This window comes from Fringilla coelebs (genome assembly GCF_963513975.1).
Source record: "Fringilla coelebs genome assembly, chromosome: 6".
Classification (NCBI taxonomy): domain Eukaryota; kingdom Metazoa; phylum Chordata; class Aves; order Passeriformes; family Fringillidae; genus Fringilla; species Fringilla coelebs.
The window spans coordinates 34,124,948-34,149,936 of record NC_140034.1 but is presented as its reverse complement, the minus strand read 5'-3'; the positions used below and the strand labels follow the sequence as shown (position 1 = coordinate 34,149,936).

Below are 24,989 nucleotides of genomic sequence, written 5' to 3'. Positions count from 1 at the left end.
CAAATTAATTCAGTTCTCAACATCTGACACAAAGCACTTGCAATGAGGGATATAGTGGTTAAGGTCTCATGTCTTCAATTATTTTTACTGAATTGCCTCTTCTATTAAAATTTGCAGTCTTGTAAGAAGTACATTTGAAAAAAGCCACAAGTTTGCTACTAGCTATTTCCAAGTAATTAAATTCATTAATCCAAACAGGGAGCAAGGGAAATAAAACTACTTTCTCCTTCACGCTTTTTCCCCTCCTCTTACTCCATAATAATTATAAATGGTCTTAACTCACAAAATATTATGACCAGCGCTTATTCATTTGGGTTTTTGCTGTCCTTATCTTTCTTTTGCAAGCCCTAAAACAGTAATTGCCCTGAAATCGAAAAGAAAAAGAGGGTTTCCCCCACAGTAAATCTCAAACTTCATCAGCCTCTCAGAAACAAGGCTGTTTGTTGCTTCTTGCATTTTTCTGTTCTTTGGTGTTTAGTTCACAGTATTCAGATTTACAGTTTTCCTTTTTCTGCAGCCTGCTTCCACCACGATACAGAATATTTAATTTCTAGCATCACTACCAGAAAAGAAGTTTTGAAAAGAGGATGCAGAAGCTCACACATCTCAAGACCAGACACACGTAGGTGCAGAGGAGCTAAGCTGAACTGTAAATCCAAAAGCCTGTACAACTAGAGCTAGTAGCACAGCCACTCAGTGCCTAACTTCCCAAGGAGCCAGCTGGTCACTTTGCATAGCTGTGTGTGCTGCTGCAGAAACAGGAAAACAGAGAGGAGAAGACAGAACGACCACAGCTTGCTGTCCAGCACAGGGCACCCACAAGCTCCACCTTTCCTCTGTGCAGGTTCAATTGAACACCTAATGTTTAAGAAACTCCATCCTTGCTGAATTTTACAGACAGAAGTGCCCTCCACGGAAATACGCAGATTAGAACATGCCTGGAGCTCGAAATACACTGAATAAGCACGCACACATTGTCAGCAGCCACCATGCTACTGGAAAGCCCTCCACAGTTCCTGTTTTCACACAGATAAGGTAAATGCCTCCTTTTCTCAGCACACCAAATAGCCTGTACTGTGTTTACAGAGGAAACTACTCCTGCTCCTTCCTGGTTCCCAGAAGAACAGCTTATCTCTGGCTCAGGCCTGCCATGTCCCTCAGGAAGAGCCACAGCTGCGCAGGAGCCATGAGTCATCGGAGAAGGCCCCAGAGCAAGGGACACCCACGACACCTCAGCACTGCTTTGCAGAGCCACTTGCTGAACTACATCCCACGTGAACGTGCAGACAAGTCCTTATGGGCACACACAAAGATTAAGGCCTGTCAACACCTCTGCCTCCATATATAACAATGCCTCTTCAATGCACACCTTTCCCTGCCTATTCAACAGTACAATACACACAGCACTGGCACTACTGCTCCAGACAAAGCTCCGGGCACCCACCAGCATTTCCTGCTGCACGCCCTCCAAGCGTGCTCAGTCAAGGCAAGGGTTTCTGTTTTGGATACTGAGGGCCAGCTAATATTTTAGGGCTCACGCCTTTGGAGAGGTTGTACAAAGTAGTCCCGCCTCACTCTGGCAGGCAAAGAAGGCAATTCCCGTTGTTCTGCTCCCCAGGGACTGTCAACCAATCTGTCTGGCCCCATCTGCCATTTCTATAGCTAACGGAACTGGAGAGGAAGTAGCAACCACATGGATTTCTCACCAGAGTCCAGCATTTTTAGAGCCTTAATGCAAGTTTCCAGCACAGCTAACATCACAAAGGGTAAGTGAACTTAGTGAAAAACAATCAACTGAATATCGATCAGAGGTGAGGGTAATGCAACAGAATTGCAAGAGTCAGGAGCTAAGTTTCAAAAAACAATTTTTATTGCTAAACAAGACCTTATAAAAATACAATCACTTCCCAAGGAACCACCCTGAAATCCTGTGCCTGGGCACAGAAAGGATTTTTTCATGACACAAGGTGAGTGGAAGGCAGACAATGAATAGGACACATGTGCTGCCCATTTCCTTTGGTTGAAATACACAAGACAAACTAGTATAATGTAACTTCTTCCTGTAAACATAAATACAGGATAGTTCTCTAGCACACAGCTATGATCACAACACAGACCCTTTAACTTTTCCATCAGGAATTCAAGCAGTCACTCCAAATCAGTAAGAAAAAATGCTATCAGAAACAACCTTATATCTGCTAACCCACATTTAGGCCAATAAACAAACAGCTTCCTTGCAACAACAACAACCCACTTGTAACATGGCATGTATACCTTCATCAACCCTTCAGGATCTACGGGGGAGGGAGGGGGGAAAACTGACCGAGGTAACCAGAAAGCAGCTTTTCAAGTAACAGCCAGAACAGCCTCCTCTCAGAACCCGGGGTTGTGGTAATCCCCTTTTTGAAATGCTAATGTCATTACAACCATAGCACCAGAAGACAAGCACGGGGCCTGAGTGACAGGGCTTCTGCTGCGCCCTTACACAGATGATTTCAACTGAGCCTTTTGTACCTCTCCTCCCCGAAGCTCCCTGCCCGGCATCATGCTTGACAGGAGCTGCAGCTGCCATCCGACCCTCCCGAGGAGCAGGGGTGCAAAGATCAGGCTGATGAATTGATGCGTGCGGGCCGGGGGCGCAGCAGCCATGCGCTCTCTGATGCCAGGACAAAGATGGGCTCGGGGAAGACTTGAAACAAGACAAAGCAAAAGGTCCCCAACTGCTCTCTTACTACTGCTAAACAACTGCACAACAGTAAAAATCATTACAGCTGGTCATTAAACTGGGCACAGCACATACCAGTGTAGGAGAGCACGGCTCAAAGAAACTAATCAGCATAAATCTATCCTTCCACCCGGGGAACCAGCTCAGCCTTGGGAAGAAATCCCTCCCATGGAGAAGCTACTCCAAAGGGACAGGGAACAGTCGGTTCCAGTTGCTTTTGCTGGGGAAGTTATTTGCTGTGATGAGACTGGAGACCACACCAGGCACTACAAGTTTCATCTCGCCATCACATGATATTTAACAACTGACAGATGGTTACCAGAGGGCTTTCTAGTTTTGTTTTAATTCAGTTTTCATTACCTCTGATACCAGTCACGGAAAACCAACTTCAATTAGTTATTCTGTTGAAAATACTACAGGATTTACTGCAAAAATGTTTCCTGTAACTTACCATTTCCTACCATCTCACACTGTAGGAAAAAAGAGATCATCACCACAATGCCTGAGAACTAAATCAAGCCAAGTTTAACACCAAGTGGAATACAGGTAAACTGGAAAAGCAAACCACAGACTGAAACATTTGCCATTCACAAACGCTGCTGCATTTACAGCAATTCCCACTTCACCAATGACAGTGGGTGAAGCTACCCTAACCCCACAGTCAAAGCAGGAGATTGTCCTGCTCTGCACTGCTGTGGCCTCACCTCCAGTCCTGTATGCAGTTTTGGGCACCACAATATAAAAAAGCTACTAGAGAGTGTCCAAAGAAGGGCCATGAGGATGGTGAAGGGTCTGGAGGGAAAGCCACATGAGGAGCAGCTGAGGTCACTTGGTCTGTTCAGCCTGCAGGAGACTGAGGGGAGACCTCATTGTGGTCTTTAGCATCCTCATGAGGGGAAATGGAAGCGCAGGCACCAATCTTTCCACTCTTGTGACACGTGACAGGACTTGAGAAAATGACATGAAGTTGTGGCCAGGGAGGTTTACGTTGGATATCAGGAAAAAGTTTTTCAAGAGGGTGTTTGGGCACTGGAACAGGCTCCTCAGTGAAGTGGTCACAGTACTAAGCCTGAGAGAGTTCAAGAAGCATTTGGACAATGCTCTCAGGCACACGTGTGACTCTTGGGGTGTTCTGCGCAGGGCCAGGTGTTGAACTTAATGTTCCTGATGAATCTCTTCCAACTCAGCATATCCTATGAGTCTATGAAATAATATATAAGAGCACCTCATCCAACTCTGCTCAGGTGTTTTAACTCTTACCTATAGAGAAGTATCTGCATTTAATGAGGAAGCCAACCTCTACTGCCACAGAATGAAGAAAGGTGACAGACCCCTCTGGAAAGAGAGCTGTGTTTGGTTTCATTTGTGCACAGTGCATACTGGCAAGCAGGTTTAAAACTCTGGGTTCAGCGGCAGCTTTTTAGAAATAAAACCACAAAAGCTCAGATTCTGCAGGCATCCTCCCTTGGTGCTACTAACAAAAGTCAGGAGAAAAATTTCCTTCATCCGAAGCAACTAATTAAGTCAAGAGTTGAGCGGATGGAAGCAGACTTAATGATAAGATGCTTTCCTGCTGTCAGAGGATGTAGAACAGACATTAATTTTCATCCTCTCAAATCCCTCCATGGCAGCCAATGCAGCCAAGCGTGAAATACTCCTGACCTGCCTCAGACAACTGGCCAGAGGTATGCAGTAAAATAGCTATGAATTTGCTCACCTTGACTGTAATCAGAGAGTGAATCTCCTCACAGCACTCCTAGGTAGCAGCTTATAGCAATCCCTCTTTGTTTACTAACAGCAGGAATCAAGGATGCTAAAAGCAGCCCTACCTCTGTCCCAGACGATAGGCTGCAATGTGCCTTTTCCCCCATGCAGTCATACCACTGCCTGCCCAAGGACTCAGCTCATACAAAATATCAGCTCATGACTGGAAAGACCTGGTTAAAGTGGGACCAGACATGACCAAGGCAATACTGACAGGAAAAATATACAACAACAAAAAACCAAACAAACAACCCCCCAAAAACCAACAAAAACAAACAAACAACCAAAAAAAAAATCCAGTTTTCTGAAAAGGTGGTCCAGCCCTGAGGAGTTTCCACAGCTGGAGGTATGTGCCAAGAGGCAGTCAGTTCTCCAGGGTGCTAAGAGAAGGCAGGGAGGCAGAACTTCCCAGAGGAGCTACCCCCTTTCAGCACAGCCCCCACACTGCACTTCCAGTGTGTTTGCCCAGCAGAGGCATGGCCTGGTGCCAGCAGACAGGGATCAGGCCACCACTGCACACACCTCCTCTCCCACACAGCACAAGTGCACCAACAGGGCCTGCCCTGCCAGTCTTGTCATCTGCCTCTATGCGTTTCACCACCGCTGCAATAACAAAAATTTATGAGGGTCCTGTACCAACAGAGAGCTCAGCTCTCCCAGCATTGTACATCTCCCCTCAACTGTTCCAAAAGTGGAGTCCAGCTTACTAAATGCCATGGAGGAAACAGCCACCATCAAAGCAGGAACTGTCAACTCGAAGATAACATTTAAATATTTGAGAAGTAAATGCAAATAAAGAGATTCAAAGTGAGAAGGCTCAAAGGTCAACCCTGCTTTGTGCTAATGACATTAACATTTGCAGCAAGACTAGTTTGCTGGGAAAGGCAAAGGACTGGAGGACTAAAAGAATAATGTGTAAAAAAACATTAAAACTTGCAACCTTCATGGATTTCACTAAGACTTGCTCTTAAAGGCATAGTCATTGCACCTTGTGATGATATTCAAATTTCTCAGCTTACATGCGAAAAATTAGTAATGTCCTCATTTGAGAGAAAAGTGACAGCTGAACCCCAACAGGCAAATGATAAACATTTTACCTTTTCTTAGTATCTTACAACCCAAGTAATTTACACCAAAGAAAGTGTTTACAATGAAACCTGAAGGTTGTCCTCCAGGAGCTTTAAAGAGTTACTTTTGCTCAGGAAAGCAAAACCAAGGACAGAAGGGAAGTTTACTAGCTTTAGGGTAATAGAGAGCATTACAGATACTTTATACACTAAGCCTGTGCAAATGAGAAGGTGTGCTGCAGCTCAGCACATGGCTCAGCACAACTCGTACAGTACAGCTCCGTTTCAAAATGCACACCAGCAGGCCCAAAACTCAAACTGCTGGAGACTGGTTACAGAACAGGGCATCCCGAGGGCTCTGAGTTTCAAAGATAGCTGCTCTGAAGTTACAACAGGAATGGGCACAAGGAAACTGTTAGAAATATACATTTCTCTCCTCCCATGACAGAGATATATCAACAGCTGTGAGTTTTGTATGACACACCAGAAGCACATTCCTAAAGGTCTCTGCAGCATCAGCTAAGTCTCCTGGAGGTTGAATCTCCAGCATGTTGGTGGTCCAGAATAAAGGCAGCACTAGAAGTTACTTACCCACTCTGACATAATTTCATTCCACACTTACAGTGACATACAGACACCACCTGGAAGGGATCATCATCAGCAACGAGTGTTGACAAGGACCTAGAGTTAGGCAGCTTTAATAGTTTTATCTTCTTCACAAAAAGGGGTCCTCTACAGGGGTGAAGCAGCCAAACAAATGCAGGATAGGGGAAAGAGCAAAGCAGCTTTTAACTATTAAAGTGAACACAAACTAAGAAAAGCAGGACTTTGAGAAAGTCAGGTACTACTCTAAACATGGCAGCAATTTCACTTGAAATTCCTCCCTATGTCACCTTTCACAGAAAACTGCTATATGGTCTTTCACAACTTCTCACCCCCCAGATCACCATCCATGATGTTAGAGCACTTATAGACAGGCACAGCCAGTGCTCCAGTAACTGGTGTCTTCACCCTGATCTGCTTCTGCCTCAGATTTCTGCACTTCAGTCCCTGGAGGGCACATCCACTTTGTAAGCTTTAAATTCTTAAACTGTCCATCAGTGTCTCACAAGTCAGTCTTGCTGCCCACAGAAAAGCTTCAAAACCCTGATGCTGTAGAGGCATCCTCCAGCATTAAGACACTCTTACCTAACCCTTAAAAAATAAATACATATATTTTTCTACTAGAGTTGTCCCTTCCAAGACCATACTATTCTCAACTGTTCTAGTCTACTTGCATAAATAAAACGCTACCTTCTTTTAAGATTTGCACTACTTAACCACCAAGCCACTAGTTTGCTTTATAAACTACTAGGATCTTTGTCACAACGCCACTTCTGGAAACAGTCACTCTTCTGTTTTGCTGCACTCCTGTCCCCCTCCTCTCCTTCCTAGAATTTTATTTTCTACTGATCCTCATTCACATGCAAACTATTTTACCACCTTCCTACAAATCCCCATTTGCCTTACAACATTGGTAAGAGTACAAAAAGTTTTATTCTCTTTCTGGACAGTTTTATCAGTGTCTAAAAATATGTCTGACAGAATTCTTTACACACCATGATGGTTTTTTTCTCAGGACATAGAAAATTGTCTTTCTAGCCAGCAGCAGCATTCAACTTTCTAATTATTCCATGTGTCAAAGCTTACAAAGCATGTTTCATCCCTGTCTGTGGGCTGAAAACTCAGGACAACATCCACCAGAGGTGCTTACCTCACTCTACAGAAAGGCAACATTTTTCAACTAAGACATATTTTTCCCTTTACTGATGAAGTAAAAGATGTATCTCAAAAGCAGCAGCAATGGTATTTTTTTGCTGTTGAACAAGAAGTATTTTTCCCAATTGAATTAAGATGGCTGGCTAGACCTAAAATGCTGAGCCCACAGGATTTCAAGATGCTCTTTTGTTACCCTACTGTTCAATTCTTTGGCTTGTGCTCCCACTGAAACGCTTCTTACTATGCCAGGTGGATAAACACACTTATTTTTGAATTCACAGCATTGGACCTATAGGGAAGAAACACAGGAGACATCTCCATCCAGCACCAGCCCTGCCAAAGTACTCAAGCAATGAGGGAGCATCCCAACTACCTCCTGAGATTAGGCACTCTTCCTAGTACAAGAAACCCAGAAGTTCCCCTCCATTATAAAATTCTATAACAAAAGGATCACTGTCCTAGGCTGGGCCAAAAGCTCATTTTATTCTTCAACAGTTTAGCAACAAACCCACTACAGCCCAATCTACCTAGCACATCCTGTAACTCATCTATGCAGCCCCACACCTAAGGAGTTACTTCAAATCCCTTTAACAACATCTGGAAGCAGTCCTCCAACTCCAATGCAACACTTTGCAGAAGCAGAGCCTCGGGAATTCCTGTTTGCAGGGGAAGATCAATGCTCTCCAGAGGTTCCAGTTCATTGAAAGGAAAATGTGATTTTATATACAGACCAGCACACACAGATAAGATACCTGTAAGCATATACAACCTCTTGTGACAATGTCATAATCCTCTTCCAGTTACTTTCACAAGGTACAAACATTTCTGAGCTTGCTGGTCAAGTGCCTTTAGTACCATCTTCACTTTGGAATATTGGCAGATTGTTACCAGCAGTGTTTCAGCAGTCCTGATCTAGACACAGATTCCCAGGTTTAGCAGAGCCTTGACAGATTCAACCACAAAAGCTGAAGACTCAACAATCCACAGTTTCCTACCTTGCCCTACCCCTTGTTTCTTCCCTGAGGTCATACCCACAGCTTTACACACCACACAGCAGCTATTCCAGCAGTATTTGCAGTAAGAGCCCAGGCTGAAGTTTGCCACAGTTCCACAGCAAATGTCCTTCTTGCTCTGCCATCCCCACTGCAGAATCACTCTCAGCTGGCAGCATGAACAGGAAGTGGTAACTACTTGTGGTACTTCAGTTAAATGTAAGGGCTGGAGAAGCAATGGCAGACATGGGTTGCGCAGATGAAAAACATTCCATATATTCTAAAAAAATAGTGCCTCAACTGCTCTGGGAACCAGTGCAGGATTCAAAAGGGATAGAAAGCAGGAAAGGAACTGGGACAAGGCGATAAACGAGCAAACTTTCTTCTATCCCACTGTCAGCAGTTTCCCTGTGATACTAGGGAAGAACCCAAACTTTTCCCAGATGACTGCCTCTAGCAAATAAAAAGGAAAGGACTGAGTTAAAATAGGAAGAGACAGGGAAATCTGTATCTTCAGCCTGTATCCTCAAGGAACACCAGGATGGTGATGACTCAGAACCTAGACTATAGTTCACAACTAGTTTCTCCTGAATGGCACTTAGCACCCCTCCTGCTTCCCTCAACAACGAAACACGTACCAGTTTCCATCTTTCACGATGGAATTGGACCAGAAGCTACGATGAATTGGACCAGAAAACTCTTGAGGTTTTTCCTAAAATGGCTGATTTTCCTGCTAGCAACCACAGCCAAGAATTGAAAGCCCCTTATGTGTATGTGATACCACTTTTCTTGCCAGGAGTAATATTGAGGCATTGAATAAAAGAAGAGGATTCCGATGATCCCATCAGACTTCTCTTAAACCCCACTTTCTGAAGATCAAAATTTGGTAGGTGGCAAAATTCCCTTCCCACGCCTTTAAATTCTTCTTCCTTAATCCGTTCCCTTCGGGTTTTGTTCCTGTGGTGGTTTTTTTTGAGTTTATTTTTTGGTGAGGTTTTTTTTCCGTTTTTTTTTGTTTTGGTTTGGGTTTTTTTTGTTTGTTTGGGGTTTTTTTGGTTTTTTTTTTGTTTGGTTTGGGTTTTTTTTTTTTTTTTCCCAGAGGAGGGGAAAAGTTCAGACTAAACAAATCCTATTTCAGAGTTTAAGAAAAATGTACAGAAAATTGTATTTTATACATTTAGAAGAGATATATCAAATATGCTTCCCAACTGCTTCCAAAGTTGCATGGATCCATAACATTGAATGCATCCATAACATGGCCACCGGAAAGATGTTAGACTTTTTCTGAGCACATGAAATGAAAAGCAGGAGTATCCAATGGAACATATCAAGAATCACGCTGAGATGCTCACTTTTCTTGATTAAAGGAAATTTTTTTTTTTTACTTCAGCCTGCTGTCCCTGTCCTCTCAATACTTTGTCAGCCTCTCAAAACTCTCACAAGCAGCATGTCTCTGCATTTATTGAAATATTTATTCTGATTTGTGGTTTTCTTGAGTCATTCGAAGTTAAATGCTGTGGAAGGCACAAGGATCCCTTCCAAGCACAGTGAAAGATGGGAAGCTGAACACCATCTCTCAAACTAAGGGCAGCTGTCATTCACAAATCCAAGGGTCAAAAATGAAAATGGAGATGAACCTCAACACGACAAAAGTATAATGGAAATCCTAGCTCACAGACACGTATATTAACCAGTAAAATATTACACTCATTTCTCATAGTACAGCAGTGAATGTAAGTTTACTCACATGCAGGTCCTTTGGATTTGCTTAGCCAACCTAGGACAGACAAAAGGAGAGTTCAGGATTATGATTATGCTATCACGTTAAGCCAGCAGTTGGCTAAACATCACAAAGCTTTAATTCATTCTTCAGCCACTAGAACTCATTAAAATTTAAAAAGTTATGTGGCTTCTTGAGATCCTTATTACTCCCTTCAAGGCATTTACTTAAGTAACACTGCCTGGTTCAGTGTGTGTAGCAGTGTGAATATTATTATCATTATATGAATAGTCTACTTCTGAGCCTACCTGCATCTGCTTCTTAGCCATCTTTGCAGCCTGGCCATTATTCTGCAGCTCCTCACCATGCTCTTCCATACCATTCTGTTCTTATTAAGCTCTACAAAGGGACTGGAAAGAGGAATTGCTCCTGAAAATGCTCCCTCTTCTCTCCACGAAGAAAGCCATGCTGCTTTGGGCTGACACTGTAATTTCTCCAAACCCACACTTACATGAAGCATACAGGTTAGAATAAAGATCATCTGTTCATGCATGACACTTTCCACATCTCTGTCTGGCCATCCAGCGCTACAGTGTCCTTGTTTTCAGGGCCATTGAATTCATCGCTAGCTGTATAAACGCCTTCCTTTCAGCTGCACAATCAGAGACAAAGGAAAGCTCTGCATCGCAGAGATTCCCAAAGAATAGGAACAAGTCTGAATCTGCTCAATGAGCAGAGTACGCTCTAACAAGCTGCTCTGTGCAATGCAAACAAATGGCAGCGGTGTCCAAGAGCTTCTGTGCAGAATAACCTTGGCGCTGAAAAGACCTTAGAACAGCAAGCAGCAGATTGGCTGCATCTGCGTCACAGACAACACACAGGAATGAAGTCGTTTCAGTTTATTCAAGCTCAATTTATCACTTTAATGGCAATCCTAAAAATTAAAGAGCTAACTTTATAGCATTTTGCACTTGCAGTCAACAAAAATCAGACTGCGTCTAAATCTAAATGGATTCTCCAAGCCTGCATTACTATTAATTTTAAAAGGTTAATATTTACACTCTCTCCTTTATGGGTATTGATATTTGCTTAATTCGGGATGTTTAATACTTGCACCAACACATTTACTTGCATGTCTCAGGATCAGGTGATGCTATTATCAATAATGAAAGGCCCAACCTGTTTTGATAGGTTTCTGACAGAGCCAGTCATGAATCCAAGAGAGATTAAACATTTGGAACATAAATCATAGGAAGCTTTCAGAGTATTTTACAGACTACATGTTAAAATTTAATGAACAACTTATTCTGATCCACTGTCATTCTTCCAAAAATAGCCTGGCTGGGCAGGACCATTGTGAATGAGATATAAATATAAGGCCTTAAGGGACAGAGATGGGAGGAGAGGGGGTAAAATTACAAAAGTCACAGCAACAAAGAAAAAATGGAGAAGCATTATCTGTGGAAATGCAGATAAAAAGGTTGCCACTGCTCTTCTCCAATGCTCTAAAAACTCTCCACCTCTATCTACTAAGCATCCTGGCTCTTAGCTACAATCCAGTTGAATCCTCAAAGAAACAGAAAAGACAGATGAAGAACTAAGCCTCAATATTACTAAGGAACTTTCCAAGTCTCCTTGCTTGCTCATTCCTTCCTTATTTCCCACAACTAATCTTAGAGAACTTGCCAGACAAGGAAAAATGCTGCAACAGTGATAAAGCTCAAAAAATATTCCTGAGCAGCACTCAAGTTTCCATAAATCCTCCTCTTCTGACACAGTTTCACTGCTTGCCTATTACCAAACACTGCATTTGTTTTATGTTAAAATATGTGCAGTGGTTATTTTCATATTTATGCATATCTTCCCATGAAAAGGGAACAGTTTCCCCAAATTCTGCAGTATGTTTAGTGACTAAGCAACTTATATTCATCTTCATCTCATGGCACTTGAGGATATTTGGATAGATTGCCTGAGACAAAGTGCTGAGGATTTTTCTTAAAAATCCATGCATAAATAAAACCGATTTATTACCAGAGGACAGAGCAGATGCTTGCTGACTGAAAATGAGTCTGCTCTCTGCATTAACCACATGGCAAAGAGAACATCTTCCTGCCCAGATCATGAATATGTCTTTAAGCTTCCTGGAACTTAAGCAATAGAATTTCTAAACAGCAAAATGATTGCAATACAATATACCTCAGATAGTCTTATACATACGAATCACAAGCTCTGCTTTCTTACTCAGGGCTGAGCCAGGCATTGTCTCCATGCTTGTCTTTTTATGAGAACATTCTTTGGCTTTTATAGCAATTTTGAGCTTGTCACACTGGCTCCACATTCAAGATCAGCATTACCACCATGAGATTTAATACAGTCTCCTGCTTCACGTTAACATCGTTTTGCTCTGCTTGCTCTGAATGACTTTGCTCTGCAAAGTAATAAAGTGAGGATGGCAAGGTGGCTGGGGGACCAAGATGAGGGAAAGCTGATTTTCCAAGCGCCTCGCCAGCACTCTTTGTTTATCCATCTGGCTCTCTGCTCCTCAGCTGACTTGCTCATTAATGTTACTCACGGCTGGCACGCTGCTGCAGGTGCAGCTCCCTGGGCCCGTGACGCATCACTGAGCACCCCCCATCCCTCCCAGCAATTGCCTTTTGGATTGCTACATCCCAGTCTGAGAAAAACTGTACATGGAAGCGCTTCTCAGCAAGCCCTTCCCCAGGATTTCTTTCCCTGCATGTCTTGCCCTCTGCTATGATCCTGGCTACCCTCTGTTTTCTCACTTCCCCTGCAGGAAATGGTTCCTGCCTAGCCACTATAATCCTGTTTAGCTGATGATCTGCCTTGATCAGTTCACCACAACTGGTTTCAGATCCTGAAGCAAAAAGAACACAGAAAGGGAAACACAATGCAAAATCACTCTTGGGTCTTCTGGCATGCCTAGCTAGCACTTTTGTCATGTGATCGGATGTCTCAAAAATTATATTAAAAAGGACTGCCAGTATTGTGGCAGCTTTTCTCCATCCAGCAGTCCGTGCAGCACAAGGCATTTGCATACTTATTGCAGTCTCAGCTGAAGGTGCTGCAGTGCCTAATGGGGGTTTCAGATGGCATATCTGACAGGCCTACATCTGAAATGAGGCAGTGACACTATCACCAACAACAGCAAGGCTGGGAAAAAAAAACCCATGGATACCCCAGATCCAAAAAGATCTTGTTCCTTTCCCACCGTCACTAACTGTTCATGACAATTTGTCATGCTCATAAGGGTGTCTTCTCCACCCCCTCATTATCTACAAGGCCAAAATCAGGTCAGGAAGACATATACGTCTGAGATATCTGATTTCAGTAGTCTCTCCCTTCCAACTCAAAGAGCCAGGAATAGTAAAAGGAAATCAACTCCACCTCCAGAAGTTTTCAGCACCAGCAGACTTTTCCATACAGGATCACCTCAATTTTGACTGCATCTGGCAGCTAATGTTTATTCTGCTGTACCACACTGATGCTGAGGAATGTTGGTCACATGACATTCTCAGGTGCCACGATATGTCAAATAAATAGGGCTTTTTAGAGTTATGTCAAGAACCGAAGTTTTCTTTCCATAGGCAAGTTAATGCTCTACGTTACAACAGCTGCTCAAGTCAAATCTGTCTTTTTGGGTTTAACTCCTTCAAAGCTCTTGCAAAAGCAAACAAAGTTCCTCCTTCCATCTCATGCCTCCTATGACCAGATATCTCTCTACAGACAAAAACTAGATCGTGGCTGATCTGAAAAAAGACATATTTCAGGGTATCCTGGGTAACCAAGCACACACTTCACATCACATACTACCTTCTGAGTATCCAGTACATTTCCTTCCTCCACTCATTTCTAAGAGGCAGATCTCCCATCTCTGGTGACATTTTTCATATCATTCCATTCCACTACTTTTTACACTATTCACAACACTCACCCATCTGAGAAACATCAAGAGATGAGGGGAGAGGGAAAAACCTAAGCTAGAATCCAATAGAGGGGCAGAGGTAGCAGTGTTAAGGTGTCAGAAGATAGCATACAAGGAACCACTGAACAGATTCATCAGCAGTGCAAAAGAGCTGGACACAATCTCTGCTTCTACCCCTTTACATGAGCAGTTGCACAAAGATAACACTGCCTACATGAGAATCTCACTCAACAAAACCATGGTCCATGATCTAGAGATGCCCCAAGTGTCCCCAGCTGCAGCAAAGGGATGAGAATGAAGGGGAAAAGAACCCACGGGAATCAAAAGTACAGGATGAAGAACAAGCAATAATATTTACTAATATGCAAGACTCATTCAGTTCAGACACTTCCCGCTCTGCTCAACAAGTAGTGATGGAATTTTTCCTGTGAGTGCTGAAAGATGTGTACAAATACATCAACCATCACCAGTTTTCACCTAAAAATATACAGCCACTTCCAAACTGATATACCTCCCCCTCCCTGCAGCATATATAAAGGTTTCACTTACCGGCGGACTGTGCTTCCAAGATAAAGGAACCAAAGATAACTAGCAGACGAAATAACCCATGGCCAGTCAAGGTAAGAGACGATCCTGTGCTGCTCTTTGATGCTACCATTCCATGGCACATCTTTCACCCACCAAGGTTCCTTTCTAAAAATTGCTGAAAGATCTGGTTGATCAGGAGCACCTTGGTCTAAAAAAAACAGACAAAGCAAGAAAAAATGTTGAGCCAAACATCTACAACATCTGGAGAGGGAGAAGGGAAAGTTAGAAACAAAGAGAAACCTTTTACATGTTCTAGCACTTAGGAACCTTACTAAGTATTCACAATTCTCAAGGTAACAGGAACAGAAAAAGCAATCTTCTACACAGGAATGACTAAAAGGAGCTGTTTTAGAGAGAGACCATAACTGTCCACCCACTGATGTTTCAAATGTGAAGACTGCCTAGCTTACAAATAATTTTCGTTTTTCCTTTCAAGCCAGCCCCAGAGGACATAGCATCTGGAGGATTTGTTTCAAAAATTCTTCAAGAGAGCCAGTCTTCCTCCACTCCCACCACTTTTCAGAGGGACTCTGAGACAGAGCAGACTGTAGGATAAATCAATCAAATGCTCCTTCAGCCACCTGGAGAGGCACAGGCAGCCGGCAGGCAAACACACGCTTGTGAGGAGGAATGTAAAACAACTTGCCACAGAGCACGGCAATTAAAACTGCAGGATGTGACACTGCTCATACCTGAGGACTGAGGGATTCACCCACAGCCTACAAGGTACTGTCACAGCAAAACCAGCCTTGTAACAAACACAAAAAGCACAGCTGGGAAACAGAGAAAGCACAAAGTTGAGCCCTTACTTTTAATGAAGACCCAGCAAAACACATTTCACCAGCCTACTGTAGTTTTAACCTGCAAGGCCTCTAATGGTAAACACACCAACAAACAATCAACCAACCAAAAAAACATCCTGGAAAAACAAATCAACCAACAAAATAAAAACAGCCAAAAAAACCCCACATGGAAACACACTTCAATACTTGTATCCTGCTATCCATTACACATCTGAAGATCTCAGGTGAAAATAAATTTGCCAAAATTAATTCCTGACAACAGGAATACCTTTAATTCTGAGGAAAACCTCATTCAGCCACAGCTTCTTCAGTTAAATGAATATGCAGACTGAAAGAAGATCAGATTTTTTTATTTGGCCAAGTTTCCCGAGGAAATTCAAAACTGTTGGTTAATCTCAAAGAGATCTGAGAAATGCAGAGGCAGGTCTTGTACTCTTTTGTACCTTGTGAGGACAAATAGGACATCTGGGTTATCACTCCTACTACTGGGGAAGGCAGAACCTTCAGATCCTTAAGTACTTCCAAGATTAAAGCACAGCAGCAGCACAATACACCAGCACAGACTAGAGAAACACACAACTCAGCCTCAACTCACATTTCCAATTACTCAGGCAAAACAGTAGATGCATTATGGGAGGGAATATATAGATTTGTCAATAAACCTTGTAGCCATTCTAGTGAAAAGGTTTTTCCCTTAGGTCCATGTCACTACTCTGCTTATCATTCACAAAAGGGCTATCTTTAAAATTTGGATCTTTCTTTTTGGATCTCTCTCAAAGAAAAATTCTTTGTCTGTATACACCCTTGAAATGTCATTTCAAGATGACAAAGTGTCATGTGTATTGGAGCTGCTGCTACAATAAACTCTGTGTCTACCCCTTTTATTTCTTGTTTCATTTGGAGTGGGAAGGAGAGGAGCGCATCTATACCACTATGCCTGTAGCACAGCCTATAGATTTCTCATGTATTCTATGAATAAGGAGCCAAAACTTGCTCAGCAAACTTTCACCATGCAGAATGAAATAAGGATACTTTCACTTACCTGCTAGAATACCCTCAGCAACAATTTGACCATGGAATGAAAAAAACACTCCATGTGAAGAAAGCCAAGCCAGTTAATCTGTATGTCTGCCCTGTCTTCTCAAGTCAGACCTCCTGCGCAGCATCTAACTTCTTATTCAGTCAGAAGAGGCCAGCCTAGACTCCAGGCCAACAGATGGCTGCTCTCCTCCAAGAGTCCCTGCTCTACACAGAGTTACAGCTGTGAAAAAGCAGTGCATCATCTTCAACAAACACCCTTCTGATTAGACCAAGAAAGCTCTGTCCTCCCTATTCCAATTTAATGAAGCCTCATTAGTTTAAGAACCTCTGAAAGTACTGCCACAGTATTTTTTAAAGGTGGCCCTTCCTGCCCTTGGAACGAGGCATGACATAGTAGCAGCCAGGAGAGGTAGGAAGAGGGCATGCAATTATCACAAAATCTGCTGAGCCACCTGAGGTGTGCTATCTTTCCCCAGAGGCATTTTCCTCCCCCAGAGAATGCCCCCAGAAGTCAGCAGTCCAGTTCTGGTCTCTGAACAGCGAACAAGTCAGAAATACCTAAAACAAGAATATCTTCAGAGGGAATAATTTATTGCTTATTCTTGATTCACTAACAGATTGCTCCAAAGCACAGCACTGTTTCTCTCCTTTCTTATAAAATCAGACATGGTTTCCACACCTCTTTTTAGCTACCAAGTCACTCAAATCCCAGGTTACCAAATATCCTGTCTATTGCAGGCCTGGGACTGCCACTCAAGGAATGCTGTAAATAGATGCTGCTATGCCTACAGAAACATCCCACTAAGTTGCTATAGTTTGGTGTGGTTTTGAAGGAAACACAAGGGTAGCCAGCCCATTCAGTGGGTGATAACATAGACAAACCCCTCAGGATTGTTAGGAGAGATGGGGTACAGGTACTGCTTGCGAGGATCCTCCCCTTTGGGCTTCAGCCAAGTTACCAAACTTGTTCCCAGCCTTGACTGCTCCCTGCCAAAATTAGAAGAGAGGTTCTGACTAGATAAGAAACTATCCCTTCTTCCCAGAGGAGAGCTGATTTTACGGCTATTTAGACAGACATTCAATTCTCTGAAAATTGACGGTTGTTTTAGCACACTCCTTATACCTACAGCTCAGGGGGAAGCAGCTTGCATAACAACTCCTCAGGCCTCCACTGCCTGGAGTTAGCTGGAGTGCAGGGTAGATCACACACATTTGTCAGACATACTCCCAGGGGCATAGCTTAACAATTCAGGGGGTTGGGAGAATCAAAGTGTACATAAAGCACTAAGGAACAGGCTGGTTTCTTTAATGGATACTAAGAACAGTAAGGCAGAAGCTGACAGTGGCACAAGTACGAAGAGCAAGGACATTTCAGACCCATTTCACATGCCACAGCCTAGGCTGAAGGGTTATGTAAGGATGAAGTTTAAACCAAGATGTTTATAAAGATAATATTCAGTACAGCCAGCAGTGCCCATAAACACAGTAAGGAGTGGAGGAGATTTTTCTCTGTTAAAAGTGTATCAGTCAATAAAGGTGGAGGTTTTTTGCTTTCTTTATAATGTGAACCTTGAAAAACACCTACTAAATATGGATAAGACAATAAGCCATCCTCTATATCTACAAAGTCAACAGCCACACACCCTCTTAGCGAGTGCTACGAACAAGTGAAGAAGTACCCACTGCTCCCAGCTTAGGGACATCTCCAACTCTTTCATTAAGTCTCGGCATCAAGCAAGCTTCCCAGTGATGCTTCAGCAAGAGTCCCCCTTGCTGCATGTTATTTGGCATGTTATTTCCCTTGCCTGCACAGGGAACAGTAGTTTGCTTCTACATGAAGTCCTCAAGCAGACATCAACTCTCACCGAAACCATGCAAGGCAGACTCCCTGCTTGTTCTCAGCAGCCCTTTCTGAAGATAACACACTTGTATATGGCAGGAGCTCTCTTTAAAATAAGCTCTTTGGGGACCTTTGCCATTTATCTTCCAGACCTTCAGAAGCTGCCAACTCCTATCCCTTGAACCAAGATCCCTTTTTAAGCATGTGTAAATTTTCACAGGATTATGACTTAGTTTTCTTATTCTTATTTTGTCACAGAAGGACTCCTAGGTCCACAGGGAAAAGCATTCTTTGGAAGGTCATATGCTCAGGACACGCTCTGGACAACCAGAGACTGGACAGTCTGAAGCTCTCTAGTTGCTCAAAATGCCTGGCACAGTTATGTCCTGTGTCACTGCTGTTGGAAAACAGGTCTTCAACCTGAATTCTTCAAAGTTTATTCAGGGAAGTGTTCAGAATGTGTGGAATGCTACTTGCTTGCTTTTAAATACCATACTTGAAACTTAGCAAAAGAAAATTAGCTACCCTCATGCACGTAAGAAATCTCTATTTTATCCACATGATTTCCTCCTCACAGAATACTCGGACATTAGTTTGCTAACTCTTGAATGCACACAGCAAAGATCTTAGCAGTGGCATAAGAGATGGCATAGCTTTTGAAAAGCTAAGCACAAGTGTTGTTCTTGCCTCATGGTCACACTGCAAGTGGAATCTAACGTAAGCAGTGTGGTTTAGAGGATTTAACCTTCACCCTTAGTTGCTGGTTTTGTTGTATCCTTATTTTGCCTGCTTTCAAAGAACAGTCAAGCTTTAAAGCAGAAAAAGTCATCCTCTTGGCTGCTAAATAAAAAAAAATACAGAAAAAACAAGTCCAAGTGACAGCAGAAGAAAGAAATCCTTCACTCCACTTACTTTCTATGGTTAAACCAGTTTAGTTGAAAGCTTTTAAAAACAGAATTCTGTTTTTAACATTATGGAATAGCATCACAATTCAATTACACTGTTCCGTTTAAGTTAGGGACAAAAGGAAAAACCAAAGTCTTTGAAGTTACCTGCAGGCAGTTCAGAAAATTCTTAATAATCTGACTTTTCAGCACAGCCAACTCTCAACTATTCAGGATAATCAGAAAAGGTGGAAGAGTAAAGGAGGAAATATGAAAAGCCAAACAACATGTAACATTCCTCCTGTCCAGTAACCAGATTATGTGTTTGGTAGCTTCATTTTACACCTTCATATTTGAATTATAAAAAGGCAGGTTTCTGCATAGCACAGTCACAGCATAAAGCAGATAGGCAAATTGCACATAATCCCTGCTACAAAGAAGAAACACTAGGAAAGACCGAGCTGCTTATTCTGGACATTGGAATCAGCACACACCCACTGCAAACAACCCCACTGCTGAAGTGCAATCCGAATAGTTGGATTTCCTTCCTCATTCCTCAACTGCACCAAGGGTTTGGCCTATGACCTTCAAATTTGGCTGTTTCTTTCATATAATTGTTTTGATTTAGCTTTTACCTGCTCTCTCCCACAAAAGTTTCTAGAACACTTCTTTTAAATTTTAAAATAAATTAAAAAAAAATCCCAACAAACTAATCAACAATTGGTGATGCACAACTTCCATATTCAAGAGAGAGCACTGGAGTTTGCACAGAAAAAAGCCTGCTGGACAGGTTAAACTCTGAAATTCCATTTTAATCTCTGATAAATGGCATGTACCTAACTCTCCACAGACTCACAAAGCCACAACCAAGCTTTAAGCCAGGGAACTGGATTTTTCACTACTGGATAATCACTACCTTACAACTGATGAAGTCACACCAATATTCCTACCTCAAGAGAATAAACCCGCCAGATTCACCAATTTGCACAGCCTACTCCCTAGCTTCCTCCTCTCTACCCTTCCTATCACAGGCTAATGTCCTCTTGGCACCTAGATCGTGCTTTTGTACCCCTCCTTTGTTTGCCTCCTTATCTCGCTTGATGCTCCTCTAACCATCCTGAGGTTAGCCAAGCATATTTTCCTGTGGGCTGATTGCAGGGAGCACTTCCTCCAGCTATTCCCCTTCCATGCTGGGTGCAAGCCTTTGTATACCAGCTTCTTCCCTGCTGCAGCCCAGAAAAATGGACAGCAGGTTCAAAGATACTCCTGTGGGGTCCAAACAAGCTTCAACTCCAACAACCCTTTTAAAGGTAAGTAACAAGGAAGGAACAGACTTTCCAAGGTGTGTGCAAAGGAGAGGTGCAAGGTTGCCAAGGGGAAAAGGGGCGGTATTCAGTACCTTTCACTATCCACTGCATGATGGAAATGCTCAAGTCAGTGTGGATTAACTGCCAAGCATGGCTCTGTTTTGATTCTTACAAATAGCACTCATACTTTTAGAAACAGAATCAGAAACAAACTACTATAAACAGTCTCAGTATTGTGTGATCCTTCCCCATTTCCCCATACCGTGGCTGCCATGACAGGTCTGACAGATTCAAAGATTCAAATTGTATTACTTAAAAAAAAAAAAACAAACCGAAAAAAAAAACCCCAAAAAACCCCAAAAAAACCCCAAAAAACCAAACCAAACCAAACCAAAACAAAAAAACCCAAAAAACCAAAACAAAACACCCCAATTTTCCTTGCTTTGGTAAGCCCAAGAGAAAGCCCTAAATATCATTAGCTCCCCAGATTTTAAGATGTTTTCTTTAAAGTCACAGAATTTCACTGGAAAATTTTTCTGTTTTACTTGGGAAGAGGAAGATAAGAGATCAAAATCCACTGTCCTTCCAAATAAGGAAGAAGTTAGTTATGGACAGTGAACTTCCAGGAACCAGTAAGAAGAAAAACAGAGCTGCAGAGGAGCAGTGGAAGTGCTAGGTTAATGCACACAACTCCAATGCACTGCATATTTCTGCACTATTACAAAAATGCTTATAGCAGTGGGATCATGTCAACAGTGAATGAAAAGAAAACAGTAGTTTTTAAAAAAGTGCTGGATCTGCTTTAAAGGATTTTTTTTTAAAACATACTGTCATCTATGCAATCTATGGGAGGAACTAGAGACTGGGGGATTGTGGAAAACAAATATCTCACAATCTGTCTCAGTTTTGGTTTTGGGTGATTTTTTGTTGTTGTTGTTTGTGGGTTTTTTGAAAATGTCTTTATTTGGAAAAGTATTCCCTTTAGAAACCATTGTTTCAGCATTTTTTCCCCTGCCGCACTGCATCAGAAAAGCTAGGTTTCATACTTTCAGCTTTAATCAGTACAACAGCACATTTAGAGAGGACCATATGCACAAAATGTTCCAGAATGCCTTCCAAAAATAATAAGTCCTAAAAAAGAAAACTCACAGTAAACTGGAATGGCTTCAGGGAAGGAGAATAAAGAAAATCCGTGCAAAGGCAGAACTTCTTGTAACCACATCCAAGCTTAAAATGTTACTTTCAGTAACAGGGTTGACAAAGAAGCACTGGATTGGTAAAGTCACTTGTATATCCAGGATGCTATTCTCATTTATGCAGCTATCTTAATCTGTTTCAGAGAATGAATGCCCATGTACAGTAAAGGCTTATTTTATAATCCCTCACTACCAGAACATGCCTCTCCCTATCCTGACCATTTATTGTGCTTTCATTTCAACTAATGAGGCTAAAAGCATCAGACTGCTATACATGCAGCTGCAATACCACCAGGCTGCACAGCCACTTGGGAGGACATCCATTTGGAAGTCTTTTTCCTATCAAAGTCCTCTAAATATAAACTTCAGTGAAGCAGTCTGACATTTAAGTAAGGAACTATACTAGGAGATGAAGAAACTCTTTACATTTATTCCTAAAAGCACAGCTGTGAGACACAACTCAACTTTAAAATGATTACATTTCCGAGATATAAAAATATCCACTATACAGATGTATCACCGCCTTTCAAGGAACGGTGACAAATATTGTACAGTGCCTGTTATTTGTATTCCACCTTATAAAGAAGGTTCTCAGCAAGAGACATATTGTTGTATCTGGAGATTCCAGGCTAACAAATCCTTGATGTTTCAATGTCCGTCAGCACATAGATCTTTTCAGAGATAAACACACACACAAAAAACCGCCGAAAAATAAGACTGTCCCTTAAGTCCTCTGAAAATTTAATCTTCCAACAAGATAGATCATTGACCAAACAAAAAAGTCTTAACTTCTGGTTTTGGCCTTAAGACTGCATCTGAAATTCTAACACAGAAGAGAATTACTTCAATAGGTCTTGATAAGGCAGGCCTTCAAAAGGTCTCACTCAGCACTAGGGCTTGGTTTTGCATCCATTAGCCCACCATTTTTCTTTACTTTTGTTTTTAAGAAGCTGCAAAGCTGCTAGATGTTTCTTACTGCTTTCCCTCCTCAGGATACACTGTGCTAACAGCATAGATGCACATGTACTGTCACAAACCCCTCACTGTGGCAGACATCCATCCCAGGGGCACTGGGCAGCTTTTACAGAGCCACACCACTCTTGCCAGCGTACAATGAGAAAAGAAAAAACTTTGCATCCCCATTCAACCCCCTCGCAGTTAAGACCACAGGACAATTAGCACACTGCCTGCACACAGACCCACTGCTGGTGTCCCTGGCAGGTCCCCCAGCAGAGCACCCTCACCAGCAGCAGGCACACCCCACACAGATGCCACCCCAACACTCAACAGGAAGATTTCAGACTTCAGGCAAGTTAAGATAAACTAATTTCAAAAGTCAACAGGACCAAGAGAAGAGGGGGTGGGGAAAAGGAGCCGAGACAGCTTGCTTTCTTTTAAATCACTCTTACAATCACCAGAATTACTCACAGAGACGACACATCACTATGCAGAAGACCCTCACAGCCTTTTTTCCTCTAACTACTCAACAGGCTACACTTAACTTGATTTTCTTACACGGGATCAGTTGCAATTACATTCTGATTTGAGCAGCACAAGCTAGAATAATCAAGTCAGACAGACACTCCAAAAAGGATAGTGGCTTATTACATGTCACAAGGGGACATACACACACCATGATATGGCCAAGTGCTCCAAGCAGAATTCTCAGGATAGATCCCTTACCAGCAGAGTACCAAACCATCATCTGAGACCTACAACCATCATACAAAGATTGTGTGTTAAAGATGTAGATTTTGTATTAAAGATTTCTACCATCAAATTGGGGTGGGAGAGAAGCATGCCAGAGAGAAGTGTAGAGAAGTAAGAGTTTGCAGAATAAAACTTTTCATAAATAAAATCTGTTTGTACCTCAATAGAAGGTCAGTTTAAAGCTTCAACTTCTTCCTCACCTGACTCAGTGGCCTTTAGGCTTTACAAAGCATGGCTAGTAGAGGGAAAAATATTTTAAAAAATAAGTCACTGTTAGCTGGAACTAGGGTAGTACAGAAGTGGGACACAGGATGCTCTGACTTACAGCAGGAGAGGGAGCACAGAGAGTCTTCTGCACCACCCTGCAAGTGTCAAAGGGATCCCCATTCCTCCACTCCCCAGGGAGGGGCCTCTGTCAAGCTGTTATCAAACTCAAAACAAACGTTAGGCAGCCAAGGAACACTGCCTGAGAGCAACTGCTCATTTAGCAGCTCTCAGCACCTTGTTTATATAGCAGGAATGGTTCCTCACCCTTTACAGACCTGCAGTCTAGTCCACCCCTCTTGTACATCAGCATCTCCCCTTCGCAGAGCCAGCTGGGGTTGTCCCTCCACCACTTACAGGCTCCCTGGGCTGAAGGATGACCCTCACTCCTGAGTGAATAGACACTGCCATGCTGCTGCTCCCACACCCACCTTGCAGCAAAATATCCCCTTTGCAACAGTAATGAAATTTTTGGGAACTTCTGGGAGAAACTGGGCCCTTGCACAAGGTCAGCTCTGGGGCCAGTGGAAGCAGCAGCTGGGGAAACACTCCCACCTCAGATTTGCTGCCAAGGCCTGAAGTATCTGAAAGCACTCTCTGGCTTAAGCAAGCAGCCCACTATGCTAGGCCAAGAAATTGTACAGGCTTCTTGCTCCTAAAACCACATTGAAGTGTGGAAAAAAATAATTTACTATACATAAAGATACTCTACATTGAAATCCTTCCCCTAAATCATGGATCCAGCATCATGGTTTCCATGCAGATTAAAGGCCAGAAAGGTGGGTGAGAGTGCTCCAAAATAGCCAAAGGTAACACAGGCTTGTTAGAGTTAGAGGCAGGCAAATGAAATCAAAGCCAAAACGGAGGGGAAAGTTACACAAGGCAGAACAACAAGAGTCAGCAAAATGCTCAGCAGTAAATGTTACAGTTTTGTGCAGAGCTATGAAGAGGCGCTGCACACAAGCAAGAATGACACACAGGCCCATGCCAGGTCAAAAGGAGCAGAAGGAGCATACAGGTTATTCAATCTTCTACGTCACACTTTGGTTGTTTTGCTAGACCAACTAGGACTCCAAAAGCACAGCAAGGCTTTTTGTCCAGTCTACCTCAAAACTCTAGGGAAAACCTTTCCAAAGATCATATTCCCTCCCGATACTCAAAATGTGTGAAGACAAATTCTGGATTAAGCCACGGGCAACGCCTTTCCACCAGGGACCAGAACACAGAGGTAAAGCATCCCGCTACTGACCTAAGCACTTGCTTCCCTGCCTTTCTCCCTCGGCCAAGCACACCACTCCCAGGTGCTGCCTGCCTCCTGGCTCCAGGCATAGTCCTCCATGCCTGAATGGGCTAGCTACAAGGCAACCATCCATGAAGCACAGGCAAG

General features: G+C 42.7%; 1 protein-coding gene across 4 annotated transcripts in view; it reads right to left on the bottom strand.

Annotated features, from left to right (window-relative positions):
* SUSD6 (sushi domain containing 6) overlaps nucleotides 1-24,989 on the bottom strand; it is an 80,000-nt gene that overhangs the window by 32,893 nt on the left and 22,118 nt on the right. For 3 of the 4 annotated variants that reach the window (XM_084207428.1, XM_084207426.1, XM_084207427.1), the window contains 2 exons: nucleotides 14,519-14,705; nucleotides 10,054-10,083 (listed from right to left, as the gene is read on the bottom strand). In XM_084207428.1, the coding sequence (XP_084063554.1) occupies nucleotides 10,054-10,083; nucleotides 14,519-14,639 (151 nt within the window). In that variant the 5' untranslated portion in view covers nucleotides 14,640-14,705. The remainder of the gene's footprint in view (nucleotides 1-10,053; nucleotides 10,084-14,518; nucleotides 14,706-24,989) is intronic. The other variant, XM_084207429.1, reaches the window with a different exon arrangement.